Raw genomic sequence first — 13,875 nt, 5'->3', positions numbered from 1 at the left:
AGTGTTTGCAGGATCAGCATCCTTATGTAATAGTTTTACTTGGCTATGCAAAAATGTGGTATGTTGCAATAATTAATTGGGTGTTGAATAGCGGGTCCTGAGGTTTGTTCTCTTTTTCAATATGTAACACACCTTCAGATGTAGTTATAGTAAGAAAAACATCTCTCAAACTCACTCATTGGTGGTGTCAATATGGGCCAAACCCTTCCTCAAGTTATATGAGTGTGAATTCCAGTGACTTCAGAGGGAGCTTTATCTGTGGAACCGAGAGGAGGAATGTGTCCCTTTGTGTCTACAAAATGTGTGTGCTGAGTTTACAACCCCACTTCTTCTTATCAATGCCACATAACTCATATAACTACTTTTTTTTTTCTGCTTTGCGCATCAAGAAACAAATCCTTCCCTAACCTCTTTGGACCCCAGGGTGTGTCTGGCAATAGATTTGACATGGTTCTACTGTGCAGGGGTGAGCAGGATTGAGGAGTACCAACAAAACTATTTGAGGTACAGGGAGGAGTGGGGCAACAGGATCCACTGCACATCTTCTGGTTCTTCCTCATAAGAAAGAAGAGGTCTCAGGGCCCAGGACAGACATGCTAGGCAAAATTAGCCTTCCAAGAACAGCTTTGCTATCACTCTTCAGTCTATTGGGGGATACTCTAATGCACAACCAACACATTAAGTCTGGTATCTGAGGAATGGATTCTTATTCCAGAATTGTTTTAGTTGGTGGTGGTGGTGGTGGTGGTGGTGATTTAAAAAAATAATTTTTTTAAAATAAATCAACAAATACCACCTGAGTCTTGGGGTACCAGGTTGAGCCTGTATTACCGTCAGTAGGAAAAAATCTAAGTTAACTCAAGGACAGAGTGAAATTTGTATACCAGTTGTTGAAGAGAGCGGTATGTGGAATGCAAGGTGTCACTTTTTATGTTATTTCCTGACAGTAACTGCACTTCAACGGTAATGAGAGTTATATGTGAATATTAAAAGCAAAATAGATCCCTGGTGCTAGAAGCAGTCTGGCAAATTTTATAGTAAAGCATCAGAATGTACTCAACATTTTAACGTCTTCAGTTTCATATAATTGTAAAATTTATACAGTGTTTCTGAAAACATATTTTTAAAAAAGCTTTAAATGTCAGGACTTGATTTTTCTACTCTTCTTTTCAAACTGTCAAACGTTCTCCCTTTTTGTGGACTTCTGTCTTATCTAAGTTATACAAAGCCCATCCCCAGGGTACGAGAGCTCCAAATTCATAAGCCTTGTTATTACTGGGATAAGACTACTGCTGTAGCTATGGCTAGCTTGATTGGTGTGAATAATGTTTTGCCCCCTGAGAGCCAAGCTGTATTATACAGCCATGTTTCAGTAGTTGTTCTTATCATGATGCTGATCCAAGTGATCTAAGGGCCACAGTTTTCACTGAAACAGTTGGTTTTGTATCGTTTCTCTTTTAAAGCTACACTAGCTTTGTTAGTGACGGATTTTATATTTATAAATGAAAAAGTTTAGTTAATCATGAGCAGTTGTGGGTTTAGAAACCATTTAAGATACTGCTGCTGAGATGCATTTTTTGTCCTCCCTCTCCTCCAAAAACCTTTTTTTCACCATCCTTTCCAGTTTAGGTAACTTTTTAAAGTTACATCCTCAGTATCTAACAAGAGACAAGAAGTGAATACAACAAACTGGAGGGGATTACAAGGAAAGAATGAAATAGTACTGGTTAGCATGAGAGACAGTAGTCGCTGTGCATGAGCTGCTTAGCTGTTGTCACGACTTGAAGCTTTTATTAAGGCAAATGAAGATTGGAAAGAGAGTGCAAATTTGTAACAGTAAGGCCTGCTCTACACTGGACAGGCGAGGGGGAGAGGATGGATCGATCTAAGATACACAACTTCAGCTACGAGACTAGCATAGCTGAAGTCGACATATCTTAGATCAACTTACCTCCCGTCCTCATGGCGCGGGATTGATGGCCACGGCTCCCCTGTCGACTCCACTTCCACCTCTCGCCCTGCTGGAGTTCTGGAGTCAATGGGGAGTGCATTTGGGGATTAATTTATCGCTTCTAGACAAGACTCGATAAATTGATCCCCGATAGATTGATTGCTATCCGACGGGTAGTGTGGACGTACCCTTAGAGTAATTAAGCATTAAAACAATGGGAATGTGATAGCTGGGAATGTGATAGCTTCTCCATCCCTCTAAGTCTTTAAATTACAATTGGATATCTTTCAAAACAATGTGCCGGTTCAACCAGAAGTTAAGGGCTTGATGCAGGAGTTACGAGGTGAAATTTTGTGGCCTGGATTTTGCAGGGGATTGGACTAAATGATTGTAATTATTTCTTTTGGTCTTAAAATCTAAGCATCCATGAAATTTTTAACATTAGTTGAATTTAGTGCTGCTGAAAGATGACAGGTTACATGAAAATGTAGTATTGGCAGCAGCAGATCAAGCCTCCCCTTGCTCCTCTATCAGCTTGTCTCAGTCTTGACCTGGATGACTTGCTTTTAGGAGTGAAAGTTCAGTAAGTTTTCCATTCCCATTAATTCCTTGGTCCCTTTACTGAGGCTTCAAATAAAGGTTCTAATTAATGTCAGTTACATTCATAATTGTGGTAATGGTGACACTAAGGACTGTATTGAAACTCATGTTATGTAAGTTACAAGCAGCCATCAGATAACTGCTTTCACTGGATGCCTGGGCCATATTTGAAAAAAAATATGAAAATGACGTATTTTATTTTTTATACATGGTTTTATGTTCATAGTTATGAATTTGAAGAAGAAATTGAGAATGAAGATCTGCAGTTGTCAAAAATAACAAAAAGTGACATATTTTCATTAAAGAATGTTTTATAATCATATTTTTAAAACTCTTCATGTATTGTTATCTATAGGGAGCTATGAAAAGGGCAAAGAAATTCAAGTGTGTATATATATTTTGTAACATACTCTCTTGTTTTATTTTGGTCCTGTATAGAAGACACCAGTGTCTAAGTTACAGGGAGAAATTGAGCATTTTGGGTGGTCAGCGTTTTCAGTGTTGTGGGCTGGATGGAAATTTTGGGGCACCTTGGTGAGCCACGTGTAGAAATATAGTTCTAGATTCTAGAATCAGATAACTGTTTAGAATTTAGCCATTAAGGCATTAAGGGGGCTAAAAAGTATACAGTTCAATTAAATAAGAGAATAGAACACCTCTTACTTGAACCTTGAATGACATATCAAGGCAAGGACCCTCTCAGAAATTTTTCTAATGGTATGCATTCCCCTCCCCTTCCTACCTCAGGGAAGAGACAGGCAGTTTGCCCTGCTGTGGCCAGTGTGTTTGCTGAGACCCTTTGGCCTGTGCAGGAGTGAAGAGTTCTCCCCCACACACACATTTTAGAGTAGGGGGTGCCAGCTGCACTGACCATAGGAGGGGCAGAGACAGGGGACCAGCCCCCATTCTCTTTCCCCACACCCCATCCCCGCCTCCTTCTTGGCTTGCTCAGAGGCTCTAGAGACCCAGCAACTTCTGATTTCCCTCCTGGCCAAGACAGCAATATGGACAGCCCCATGGCCAGTGACCCATCTCCTGCACAGGAGGTAACTGTCTTTTGTGCCATGCCCATTTGGGAGTCCTGCTTACCCATATCAGCCAGCAGGGACCACAATGGTAGTGATTTAAAGCCATTTTATTCTTTTCACTTGAGCACATCATCTCAATGACTGTTCTTTCTGCTGACTCTCATGGGAAGAGAGAGATTGAGAGGGCTCTTTTTGTATTCTGGTTTCTTACAAGACAGAACAATTCTACTCTAAAAATCCACACACACACTAGCAAATTAGATACCTTATGGTCCTCCTGGCAAACTGCCTGGTCATTAGGGGAACGGATGTTATCTATGCATGTTTAAAATTCATGTATTTGCAATTCTGGAGTGTTTCCTATATGAGTGTTGTATTTTATTTTCAGGGACAGAATGATGCTGCTGAAATTAGAACAGGAAATTTTAGATTTCATTGGTAATGAGTAAGTGCTGCAATTTTAACAAAAAAAAATTATTCAAAAGTATTTTTGTTGTTTCGTAAAACGAGTACTTTTCTATTCCAGAATTCCACGCAAAAAGTTTCCCCCCATGACATCTTACCATAGAATGCTGTTGCACAGGGTAGCTGCTTACTTTGGATTGGAACATAATGTGGACCAGAGTGGGAAGTCAGTGATAATAAACAAAACTAGCAATACGAGAATGTAAGTTGTCATAATTTTGAAATAATTCTTTGAATTTTGGTGCGTGGATTTAATCTCAAGGCCAATTTAGACAATGATACTAAATCTGCAGCCTCAGGAGTCAGTCAACATTTGGGAGCTCACTCTCCCAAGGATGGGCGCCAGTGAGATCTTTGTTGTTCATTTGGTGCTATGTGATGTGGAATATGAAAGTCCATATTAAAGGTGTCATGTTAATAAGATCCTTAGCTCTTGGTGAGATCAGAGTATGTATTGCAGTCCTGGATGGGTCACATCACAGGCTCTGTCTTTGTATTTAAAAAAAAAAAAAGTCCATTAATTCTGTAACTCTATTCAGAAACGCACACTACTAGTTCTAGATACATTCCTTGTTGCTTCTTTGTGGGAATAAGCGGCGGCCCCTGAACTAGAACAATAGGACAGCTTGTGGCAAGTGAAGTGATAAGGGGTCTCACTGAATTTTGGTTTCTGTTATATGGAGGCCCACTTAATAGGGGAGTGGGGTTGGGAAGGGAAGGTTTCCAGCTTTGCTTGAACTGGCCTTATTTACTTTACTGTCTGCATTTTTTAATTATAACTTTTAAGTCATTTTTTCTCTCAAATGTTCTTGAATTTGATTAAAATTTTTAGCGTTTTGATTGTGTTCAGAATTTAAGAAGCCAGATTTAAATAACAATTTGACAACTTTGAAAATGGCTTTCAGTAGTAATATCTTAAATGTATATATTAACGTTCATCCCACTGTTAAGTAATTAATATATATAGCTGGTGGAAAGTAGAAACCAAATTGGCAATCACAGCTATACAACTGTGGGGGTTGGGACATTCTTGCCAAGGACACAGGGCAAACCCCTATTACATACGGAGACATGGGTGTGACATTCCCCTGGTGTTATCAGGACCAGAATCTGCTAGGTCACTCCAGTCCTTGACTCTGGGAGCCAGCCTTACCCTTTTTGCTGTGAGAACCCCTACTACCGGGCTGTTCACGCACAGCTTATAACATGTAACCTGCTCCCAGTTACGTGAGTGAGCACTTTTGGCCAGCCACTGCTTGGATTGTGCAGCCGAATGACACTAGCCAATATCTCCAGTCACAGACATAACCCTAGAACCTCTGTCTTGCAGTGTCTAGTTATGCCCGCTTGACACTTCAGACTTATATGAGTTCATCAATTTAACGAAGAAATTGATATGTACCAGGCTTGTTATCCCAAGGGGAATCTCTTGACACGCTTCAAACCAAACACTCCTTCAGGTAGAATAAATAAACAAATTTTTTAACTACCAAAAGAGAGATTTTAAGCTATTATAAGTCAAAGCACAACAAATCAGATTTGGTCAAATGAAATAAAAGCAAAACGCATTATAAGCTGATCTTAACACTTTCAGTGCCCTTACAAACTTAGATGCTTCTCATCAGAGGCTGGCTGGTTGCCCTTCAGCCAGGCTCCCCCTTTGATCAGTGCTTCAGTCGCTTGGTGATGGTGTCTGTAGGTGGAGGAGGAAGAGCATGGCAAATGTCTCTCCCTTTTATCATGTTCTTTGTTCCCTCTGGGCTTTGCCCTTGCTCCCCCCTTCAGGGTCAGGTGAACATTACCTCATCGTAGTCCCAGAGTGACTAGGGGAAGGGGGGAGTAACTCGAGAGTCGAACAAATCCTTTGTTGCTGCCTAGGCCAGTGTCCTTTGTTCCTGTGAGGCTGGGCTGGGTTTGTCCCATACATGCCCTGATGAGATGTGAACTGCCCCTCTGTTCCTGCAGAGTTTTGCCTGGGCTTGTTTTAAGCCATCAGGACACATTTTCAGCCTCATAATTATATACATGAAATTACAACATATAACATTACTATAACAATGATCAGTGCATTATGAGGCTTCCAAAGACACCCGACATGACAAACTTTGCGTTGGATGCCACACAATCATATTATAAGGATGAAAATGGGGGTGCAGGGTGTTTCCCCGAGACAGATTGTCACAATGGGATCATGAGATCAATATCCACACGCAGTATGTTTCATCCAAAAGACCTGTCTGTCTTCTACACATATGTCCGCGCATATGTGCACACAACCTGTATAAGAAAGATGACGTCTGATTTAACCCTGCTGATACGTTTTAAACTCTGTAGCTTTAGAAAGTCTAGGCCCATTTGAAAGCCAAGATTTACAACACAAAGCTATTCTCTCTGAACCATTCTGCTAATACATTTCTTTTGTACTTTTTGGTTGTTATTATTACTCAGTATATTTGCATGAAACAGGATCTTTGAGAGAGGCATGTTCTAGTGGTTTAGGCACAAATCAAGGAGCTGGGAGGGCCTGAGTTCTATTCCCAGTGCGAACACGGATTCCCTCTGATTTTTGGGCCACAAAATAATCTAATCCATTTACCTCAATTTTGTAATCTGTAAAATGGGACTAGTAACACTGATGGGCATTAGGTTTAACCAATCAATGTTTGTAGGGTACTTCGAAGATGGAAAGTATATATAAATTTTGAGGTACTAAATATTTTTACTATTTGAATCCATTTGGTTTTGCTATAAATTCCCTACCTGAACTTATACTTTCATATTTCTCAAATCAGGCATTTCCATGTCCACAAAGTCTGATGTCTCAGACCAGGGATTATGATTACTTGGAGTGGGGAATAAATAGCAGTAGTGAAAGAACTCTTAACTGCAAACTGGAATGTTTCTCTTTAAAAACAAAACCACCACCCAACAATCTTGTGAATAGTCTCTGGAAGCCCTAATAAACGCAATTACTAATTAGCAGGCATTTCATCTAACCTATAGACAGTAGGATGATTTTTTTAAGGTTTTCAGTATTCTTATTTTAAATCACTTGGGATATAAAATAAGAATTTAGAAAGAAAATCTTGGAGATCTGCTCCATATTGAATAAAACCAAACTTACCTTTTCCTCATAGGCAGATTCCCCGCTCCAGCGTCGATCAGTGGTGTTACTGATATCAACAACCCAGTCCACACTGGGACGTCTCAGTGGAGTGGGAAGTTGGTGATTGCAGGGCAGTAAATTCAGGGACCTTTAAAAGAAAGAGGTAAGACAGTCTAAAGGTTCTCTGAAATGCCTGCTAAGTATGTTTGGGCATCCAGCAACCATTTTAGTTACCTTTGGTTAAAAGGTACCGCAGTTCACATGATAAAGGAAAAAAAATCCTGCTTTTATACAAATACTCTGAGTAATAACTAAAAAAAAAAACGAAATACAGACCATATATATGTATACTCTTCAATAGCCAAATTCCTTCCGGTTGTCTGAGAACTGATCGAGCAACTGTAAATAATTTAGCATAACTGCCATTGTTGTCAGTAGTTTTTGGTACCTAAAGTAGTTTGGAAGGGGTCTCATGATCCATTCATAAGGCAGTTGGATTTAAAAAAAAACTCATGAACTCTAGCTTCCTGCATTCTTGCAAGACTTCTGCTTGCATGCATGACTGCACTGTTCCTCCTCCTGGCTTTTTCTATTGTTTATTTTACTAGTTGAATTTGTTTTCCATCACTCCCATCTCCTTGTGGTTTTATTTCCCTTGAAATAAGTTTTGTGGTTACTGTTTAAACAGTAAACACTTATCATTCAGTCTCATGCACATCCTAAATTCCCTTGCATTGCTACAACTATGGATTATGAGAAACGTCTGAGTCCTCAGTGAAACCTACTTGCTTGCTATTTTCATCGGGAATTGAAAACATACTTTGAAGGAATAGGTCTGTTTTAGAAAAAGGTTGTGTGTGCCTCATGACAGCAAGAGTTGTCAGGTTACAGAAACATTTTATACTTTCGATGTTTTTTCAGTTTGCAGGTCAACAGCTTATTATGAAACCCAACACTCCAGTCAAATTGTAATATTTTATATGTGATATTTTAATAGACTGTTTCTCAAACTATTGCACTTGGTGTCAGTGTCTCTCTTATATTGATATACAGTATATGGATTTATATATTTATAAAATTGTTCATCATTTTGTCTGAAATATAACTTTTTTTCTTAATCACTTTCATTAGACCTGATCAAAAGTTTTGTGAGCATATAAAGGATGAGAAATGTGAAGATTTTCAGAAACGGTACATCCTTAAAAGAGAGAATTCTAGTTTAGACAAAGATGATAACCAGGTAAATGTATGGAACTTTAATTTTTTCATATTGATGCCTTATCTATAAATTCATGCTGTTTTCTTGTAGAAATTGGTATTTTACCTAATCACTTATTTAATTTTAATTTAGATGCGAATACGCTTAAAAGAAGACAGAAGAAGCAAATCTATAGAAGAACGAGAAGAAGAGTACCAGAGAGCTAGAGAACGAATATTTGCACAAGATGTAGGTATTAAATCAAAAGGAAATCTCACTGCATCTATCTCCTGGGAAATATTTTTCAGTCTGACAATTGCATGCATGCATGCATACATGCAGGTACCCATAGTTCATATTTTAAAGGATTTTTCTTCTTCATGTAGATTTTCATCTATATACAGTAAAATAAATAAATAAATAAACAAACAGTTCTATGGTTTTGATGATCATTATGATAACGTCTGAGAAAGTAAAATATCCAACTCACTGTGCCATAAGAGTATTAACTCTGTAGTGCTAACTGGAATTCAGCCTTGTTTGTCAGTAAAATAAGCATAAATAAAAAACATACAGGAAGGATATCTGTTTTAAGGTGCCTTTTTGCATTACCTGCACAAAAAAACAGATTATCGTTCTAAAATGAGGAGAATAATCTTTGGTAGACTAGTTTTGCTGCACCTATATGTATTGAAAAGTATTTTCTACTTTGTCCAACAGCAAAAGAGAACAAACTTTTTGTTAACAAGTTATTCTGACTTCTACAGTACTTACCAGAACATTTACTTATTTTAATTTGTATACTTTCCTTGTCCTCTGTATTATTCCTTTAGAAAGCAGTTAACCAAAACTAAGAAACAATCGTTCAACCCAGAATGTTCAGTAGTAATGGTTCTTCAAATGCCTGTCCAAATGTATTACTGTTGGTGTGCTTGTGTCATGTGCTTAAGTTTGGATTCTTTTGGCCAACAGTGTATTTGGGCTGTGTCTGCACCCTGAGTGTCCTCTTGCCTCCCACCTGAGAGGGCAAAGGGGCAAATTGACTCCAACTGTCTCTCAGGCCTTGGCTACACTGGAGAGTTGCAGCGTTGGTGGTGGGTTTACAGCGCTGCAACTTACTCACCGTCCACACTTGCAAGGCACATACAGCGCTGCATCTCCCTGGCTGCAGCGCTGGCTGTACTCCTGCTCTGCCTCGGGTATAAGGATTGCAGTGCTGATGATGCAGCGCTGCTCCAAAACCGTGGCCACCAAAAGCGCTGTAATTGGCCTCCAGGGTATTAGGAAGTATCCCAGAATGCCTGTTCAGCCACTCTGCTGTTTTGTTGTGAACTCCGGGCTCCCAGAGCTGCTTATCTAAAAACCAAACACAACTCGTTTGCTCAAGCAGAGGCAGGCAGGGGAATTCCTTTGGAATGTTCACAGCTTGATAGTGTTTGCTTGAGGAGAGAAGTAACTCGGCGGGGGGAGTCCGTTTTGGAGCAGCTGCTTATCTAGTCTGAAAGCTATTTGCATTTAGTGAATAAGAGAGGGGTGGGGGAAGGGGTCGAAACTTTTAAAATGATTGAAGGTTGGTGCTGTGTATCTTCCAGTCCTTAGAACTTGCAAGGCAGGGAGCTGACACAGTGTCACCTCCAAAAATCCACTCTCTCTGTCTCCCCCATGCTCCCTGTCACACTCCACCCTACCCCCCTCTTTTGAAAAGCACGTTGCAGCCACTTGAACGCTGGGATAGCTGCCCATAGTGCACCACTCTCAACAGCGCTGCAAATGCTGCCAAAGTGGCCACACTGCAGCACTGGTAGCTGTCAGTGTGGCCACACTGCAGCGCTTTCCCTACACAGCTGTACAAAGACATCTGTAACTCCCAGCGCTGTACAACTGTAAGTGTAGCCATACCCTAACTTACAGCTGTACAGCGCTGGGAGTTACAGCAGTCTTCGTACAGCTGTGTAGGGAAAGCACTGCAGTGTGGCCACACTGACAGCTACCAGTGCTGCAGTGTGGCCACATTTGCAGCATTTGCAGTGCTGTTGGGAGTGGTGCATTGTGGGCAGCTATCCCACAGAGCACCTCTTCCCATTTTGGCACTGTGGGTTGTGGGAAGGGGACGGAAGGGTGCGGGTCATTCCGCTTCCTGTCCCAACGCCCCGTGGTGCATCGCTACACATCCCAGCAGTTTGGCGCCATTGTGAGTCTGCAGCGCGATTTCTGTTAGAAATAGAGCCCGAGCTGCTGAGAACTTTGCTGATGAATGTCGCCAGCACATCACATTTGGCAGTTGAGCTATTCCTTCAGTTCCAAAGTGATGGTGAGGAGTCAGACAATGATATCGAGTTGCCTGATGCGCGTGACAATAAATTGCTTGTGGCAGTAACGGACATGCTCAGCACCGTGGAACGCCGCCTTTGGGCTTGGGAAACAAGCACTGAGTGGTGGGATCACATCGTCCTGCAAAGCCTGGGATGACGAGCAGTGGCTGCAGAACTTTCGGATGAGAAGCCACTTTCATGGGACTGTGTGCTGAGCTCACCCCCACCCTGCGGCACAAGGACATGAGATTGAGAGCTGCCCTGTCAGTGGAGAAGCGGGTGGCTATTGCAATCTGGAAGATGGCAACTCCAGACAACTACCGATCGGTCGCGAACCAGTTTGGAGTGGGAAAGTTGACAGTTGGAATAGTGTTGATGCAAGTTTGCAGGGCCATTAATCGCATCCTGCTAAGAAGAACCGTGACTCTGGGGAACGTGCAGGACACTGTGGATGGCTTTGCACAAATGGGCTTCCCTAACTGTGGAGGGGCGATAGATGGGACGCATATTCCTATTCTGGCACCACCCCACCTGGCATCCGAGTACATTAATCGGAAGGGGTATTTCTCTGTGGTTCTCCAAGCGCTTGTGGATCACCGTGGGCGTTTCATTGACATTTGCACAGGAAAGATGCATGATGCACGCATCTTTTGGAACAGTGCCCTCTTCAGGAAGCTGCAGGCCGGGACTTTTTTCCCAGACCGCAAGATCACAGTAGGGGACGTTAAAATGCCAATTGTGATCCTGGAGACCCCGCTTACCCGTTAATGCCATGGCTCATGAAACCATATACAGGGAAGCTTGACAGGAGCAAGGACCGGTTCAACTACAGGCTGAGCCGGTGCAGAATGACTGTGGAGTGTGCTTTTGGCCGTTTAAAAGGGTGCTGGAGATGTCTTTATGGGAAGCTAGACTTGGGGGAAAGCAGCATCCCTGCGGTTATATCTGCGTGCTGTACCCTCCATAATATTTGTGAAGGGAAGAGTGAAACATTCAGTGAGGAATGGACCTCTGAGGTTCAACACCTGGAGGCTGAATTTGCACAGCCAGAGAGCAGGGCTACTAGAGAGGCCCAGCACAGGGCTACAAGGATTAGGGATGCCTTAAGGGAGCAATTTGAGGCTGAAAGCCAACAGTAATGTTTGGTGCCTTGCACGGGAGTGAAGTGCAGTGGTTACAATGATGTGCAGTGCCTGTTTTTCCCTTCGGGTACAGTATGTTTCACTTTCTGCAATAATAAAAACTGTTTTAAAAGCCAAGAAATCATTTATTCAAAGTACAGTACATAAAAGGGCAGGGGGGTGGGGTGCTGAACTGTACAGTCAGAGGTTTGAATGTGTCTTGCCTGGAGTGCTGTGCAATGCCTGCTGCACTTCAGGATTAATATGCTGCATGGTGATGGGGGTTGAGTGCATAGAGTAAGGGTCGTAGTTCTCAGGGCTGGTAGGTGAACCTATAAGTTTTGGAGGCAGCTGGTGGTGGTAAGAACCAGGATGCTGGGGAAGGGGGTTTTGAGCAAACAGTGGGGCACAAGGGAGAGAGCTTTGGGATGGGGTGGGGGGTTAGCATGGTAGTGATCTGCCTGCATGGCTACGAGTGACTGCATACAGTCCGTTTGGCGTGCCAGGAGGCTTATCAGCTGCTTTGTGCTTTTCTTGGTAGCCAATTCCTTTCTCCTGCTTTGTGTTTCCCTCCACTGATGCATTTTCTCTCTCCAGTCTTGCAGCCTCTTATTCTCTCTGGCATACTGATTCATGACTGCTTTCACCAAATCTTCTTTGCTTTTTCTTGGTTTCGTCCTCAAGTTCTGTAGTCTTCCAGCAGGCTGTGTGATAGGGCTGGAGGATTGAAGGACACTTAAAAAAAAAATAGAAACATTTATTACAGAGGCTGCATTATTTATAATCACTGTGAAGGAGTTTGTAGACTATTTGTAGCATCATTTACACATAGCAAACATAGCACGGAGAGGTCACAGCAGCGAAGACATGGTGAGTAATGGGGAATGAGTGATTAATGAAGCCATGTTGCTGCCGCGGCTCACCTGGGAAGGGGAGCTGCTTGAGTCAGGGCTCACTGGGGTTTCTGTGCATTCAGGAAAGCAGAGAGCAGCTCGGGGGGGACCTGCACTGAACAGTATCCCTACATTTTTCCACAGGATTTTATCCTGCCAGATATCTCGCTGCTGCGGGTTACCTGGGAAGAGCAGGAGGGTCTTCTATAGCAATGTGGATTCCGCCCTGGTCCCTATGCAGCTTGTCTGTGTGCAGCAATGGTCCCCCCACTCCTCACGGCACAGTGGCGCGGACGTGTTAGCCTGACTGGGACAAGGACCACAGTGGCTTTCCCTATAAACTTGCGTAAGCGCATTGCCCACGCTCTGGCTGAAACTTTTGAAGAGATTACAGAGGCCGATTACCACGATGTGATAGACCACATCAATGGGCTATTCCACCTCTAGGCATGCATGCAGGCAGCCATAACCCCCACCCTCCTCTCCCAAAACAGTTCCATCCTAAAAATAAAATCTGCTTACCAGGAACCCGCTCCTCTGCTTCTTCTTCACCAACAAGTTCCAGCTGCTGCGACTGGCTAGCTTCCTCCTGGCTTGAGAAGAGCTCCTGGCTGCATGCTTCCTGGGACTCCGGGGTGTCTCCCACCACCTCAGTAGCCTCACTCTCGGTTTCCTCTACACCCTCCCCCTCTCCCTGCTCTGAACTGTCCATTGTGGTCCTCGGATTGGGAGTGGGGTCACCCCCAAGTATCGCATCCAGCTCCTTGTAAAAACGGCAGGTCGTGGGGGCAGCACCTGAGCGGCGGTTTCCCTCACAGGCTTTGCAGTAGGCACTCCACAGCTCCTTTACTTTAACCCTGCACTGCACCGTGTCCCGTTCATGGCCCCTTTCCAGCATGGACTTTGATATGTGGCCATAGGTATCATAATTTCTATGGCTGGAGCGCAGCTGTGACTGCACGGCTTCCTCACCCCAAACACTGATGCTGTCCTGCAGCTCGGAAGTGTTCCATGCTGGAGCTCGTTTGGGGCGTGAAGGCATGGTCAGTGATTGATTGATTGCACTCCACACCTGGCTGAGCAAACAGGAAGGGGATTTTTAAAATTCCCAGGGCATTTAAAGGGCGGGTCACCTGAGCCCAGGGCAGTGGAGTGTGAAACGATGAGCAGAGTGGCTGAAAAGGTATGCTGGGATACCTCC

General features: G+C 43.0%; 1 protein-coding gene across 14 annotated transcripts in view; it reads left to right on the top strand.

Annotated features, from left to right (window-relative positions):
• The window catches only part of R3HDM1 (R3H domain containing 1), a 144,408-nt gene that overhangs the window by 69,813 nt on the left and 60,720 nt on the right, over positions 1-13,875 (top strand). For 13 of the 14 annotated variants that reach the window (XM_050915989.1, XM_050915996.1, XM_050915995.1 and 10 more), the window contains 4 exons: positions 3,968-4,024; positions 4,106-4,246; positions 8,282-8,390; positions 8,502-8,597. In XM_050915989.1, coding sequence (XP_050771946.1) covers positions 3,968-4,024; positions 4,106-4,246; positions 8,282-8,390; positions 8,502-8,597 — 403 coding nt within the window. The remainder of the gene's footprint in view (positions 1-3,967; positions 4,025-4,105; positions 4,247-8,281; positions 8,391-8,501; positions 8,598-13,875) is intronic. The other variant, XM_050915991.1, reaches the window with a different exon arrangement.

This window comes from Gopherus flavomarginatus, chromosome 10, assembly GCF_025201925.1.
Source record: "Gopherus flavomarginatus isolate rGopFla2 chromosome 10, rGopFla2.mat.asm, whole genome shotgun sequence".
NCBI lineage: Eukaryota > Metazoa > Chordata > Testudines > Testudinidae > Gopherus > Gopherus flavomarginatus.
The sequence above is the reverse complement of the archived record's forward strand: the minus strand, read 5'-3'. Positions and strand labels throughout refer to the sequence as shown.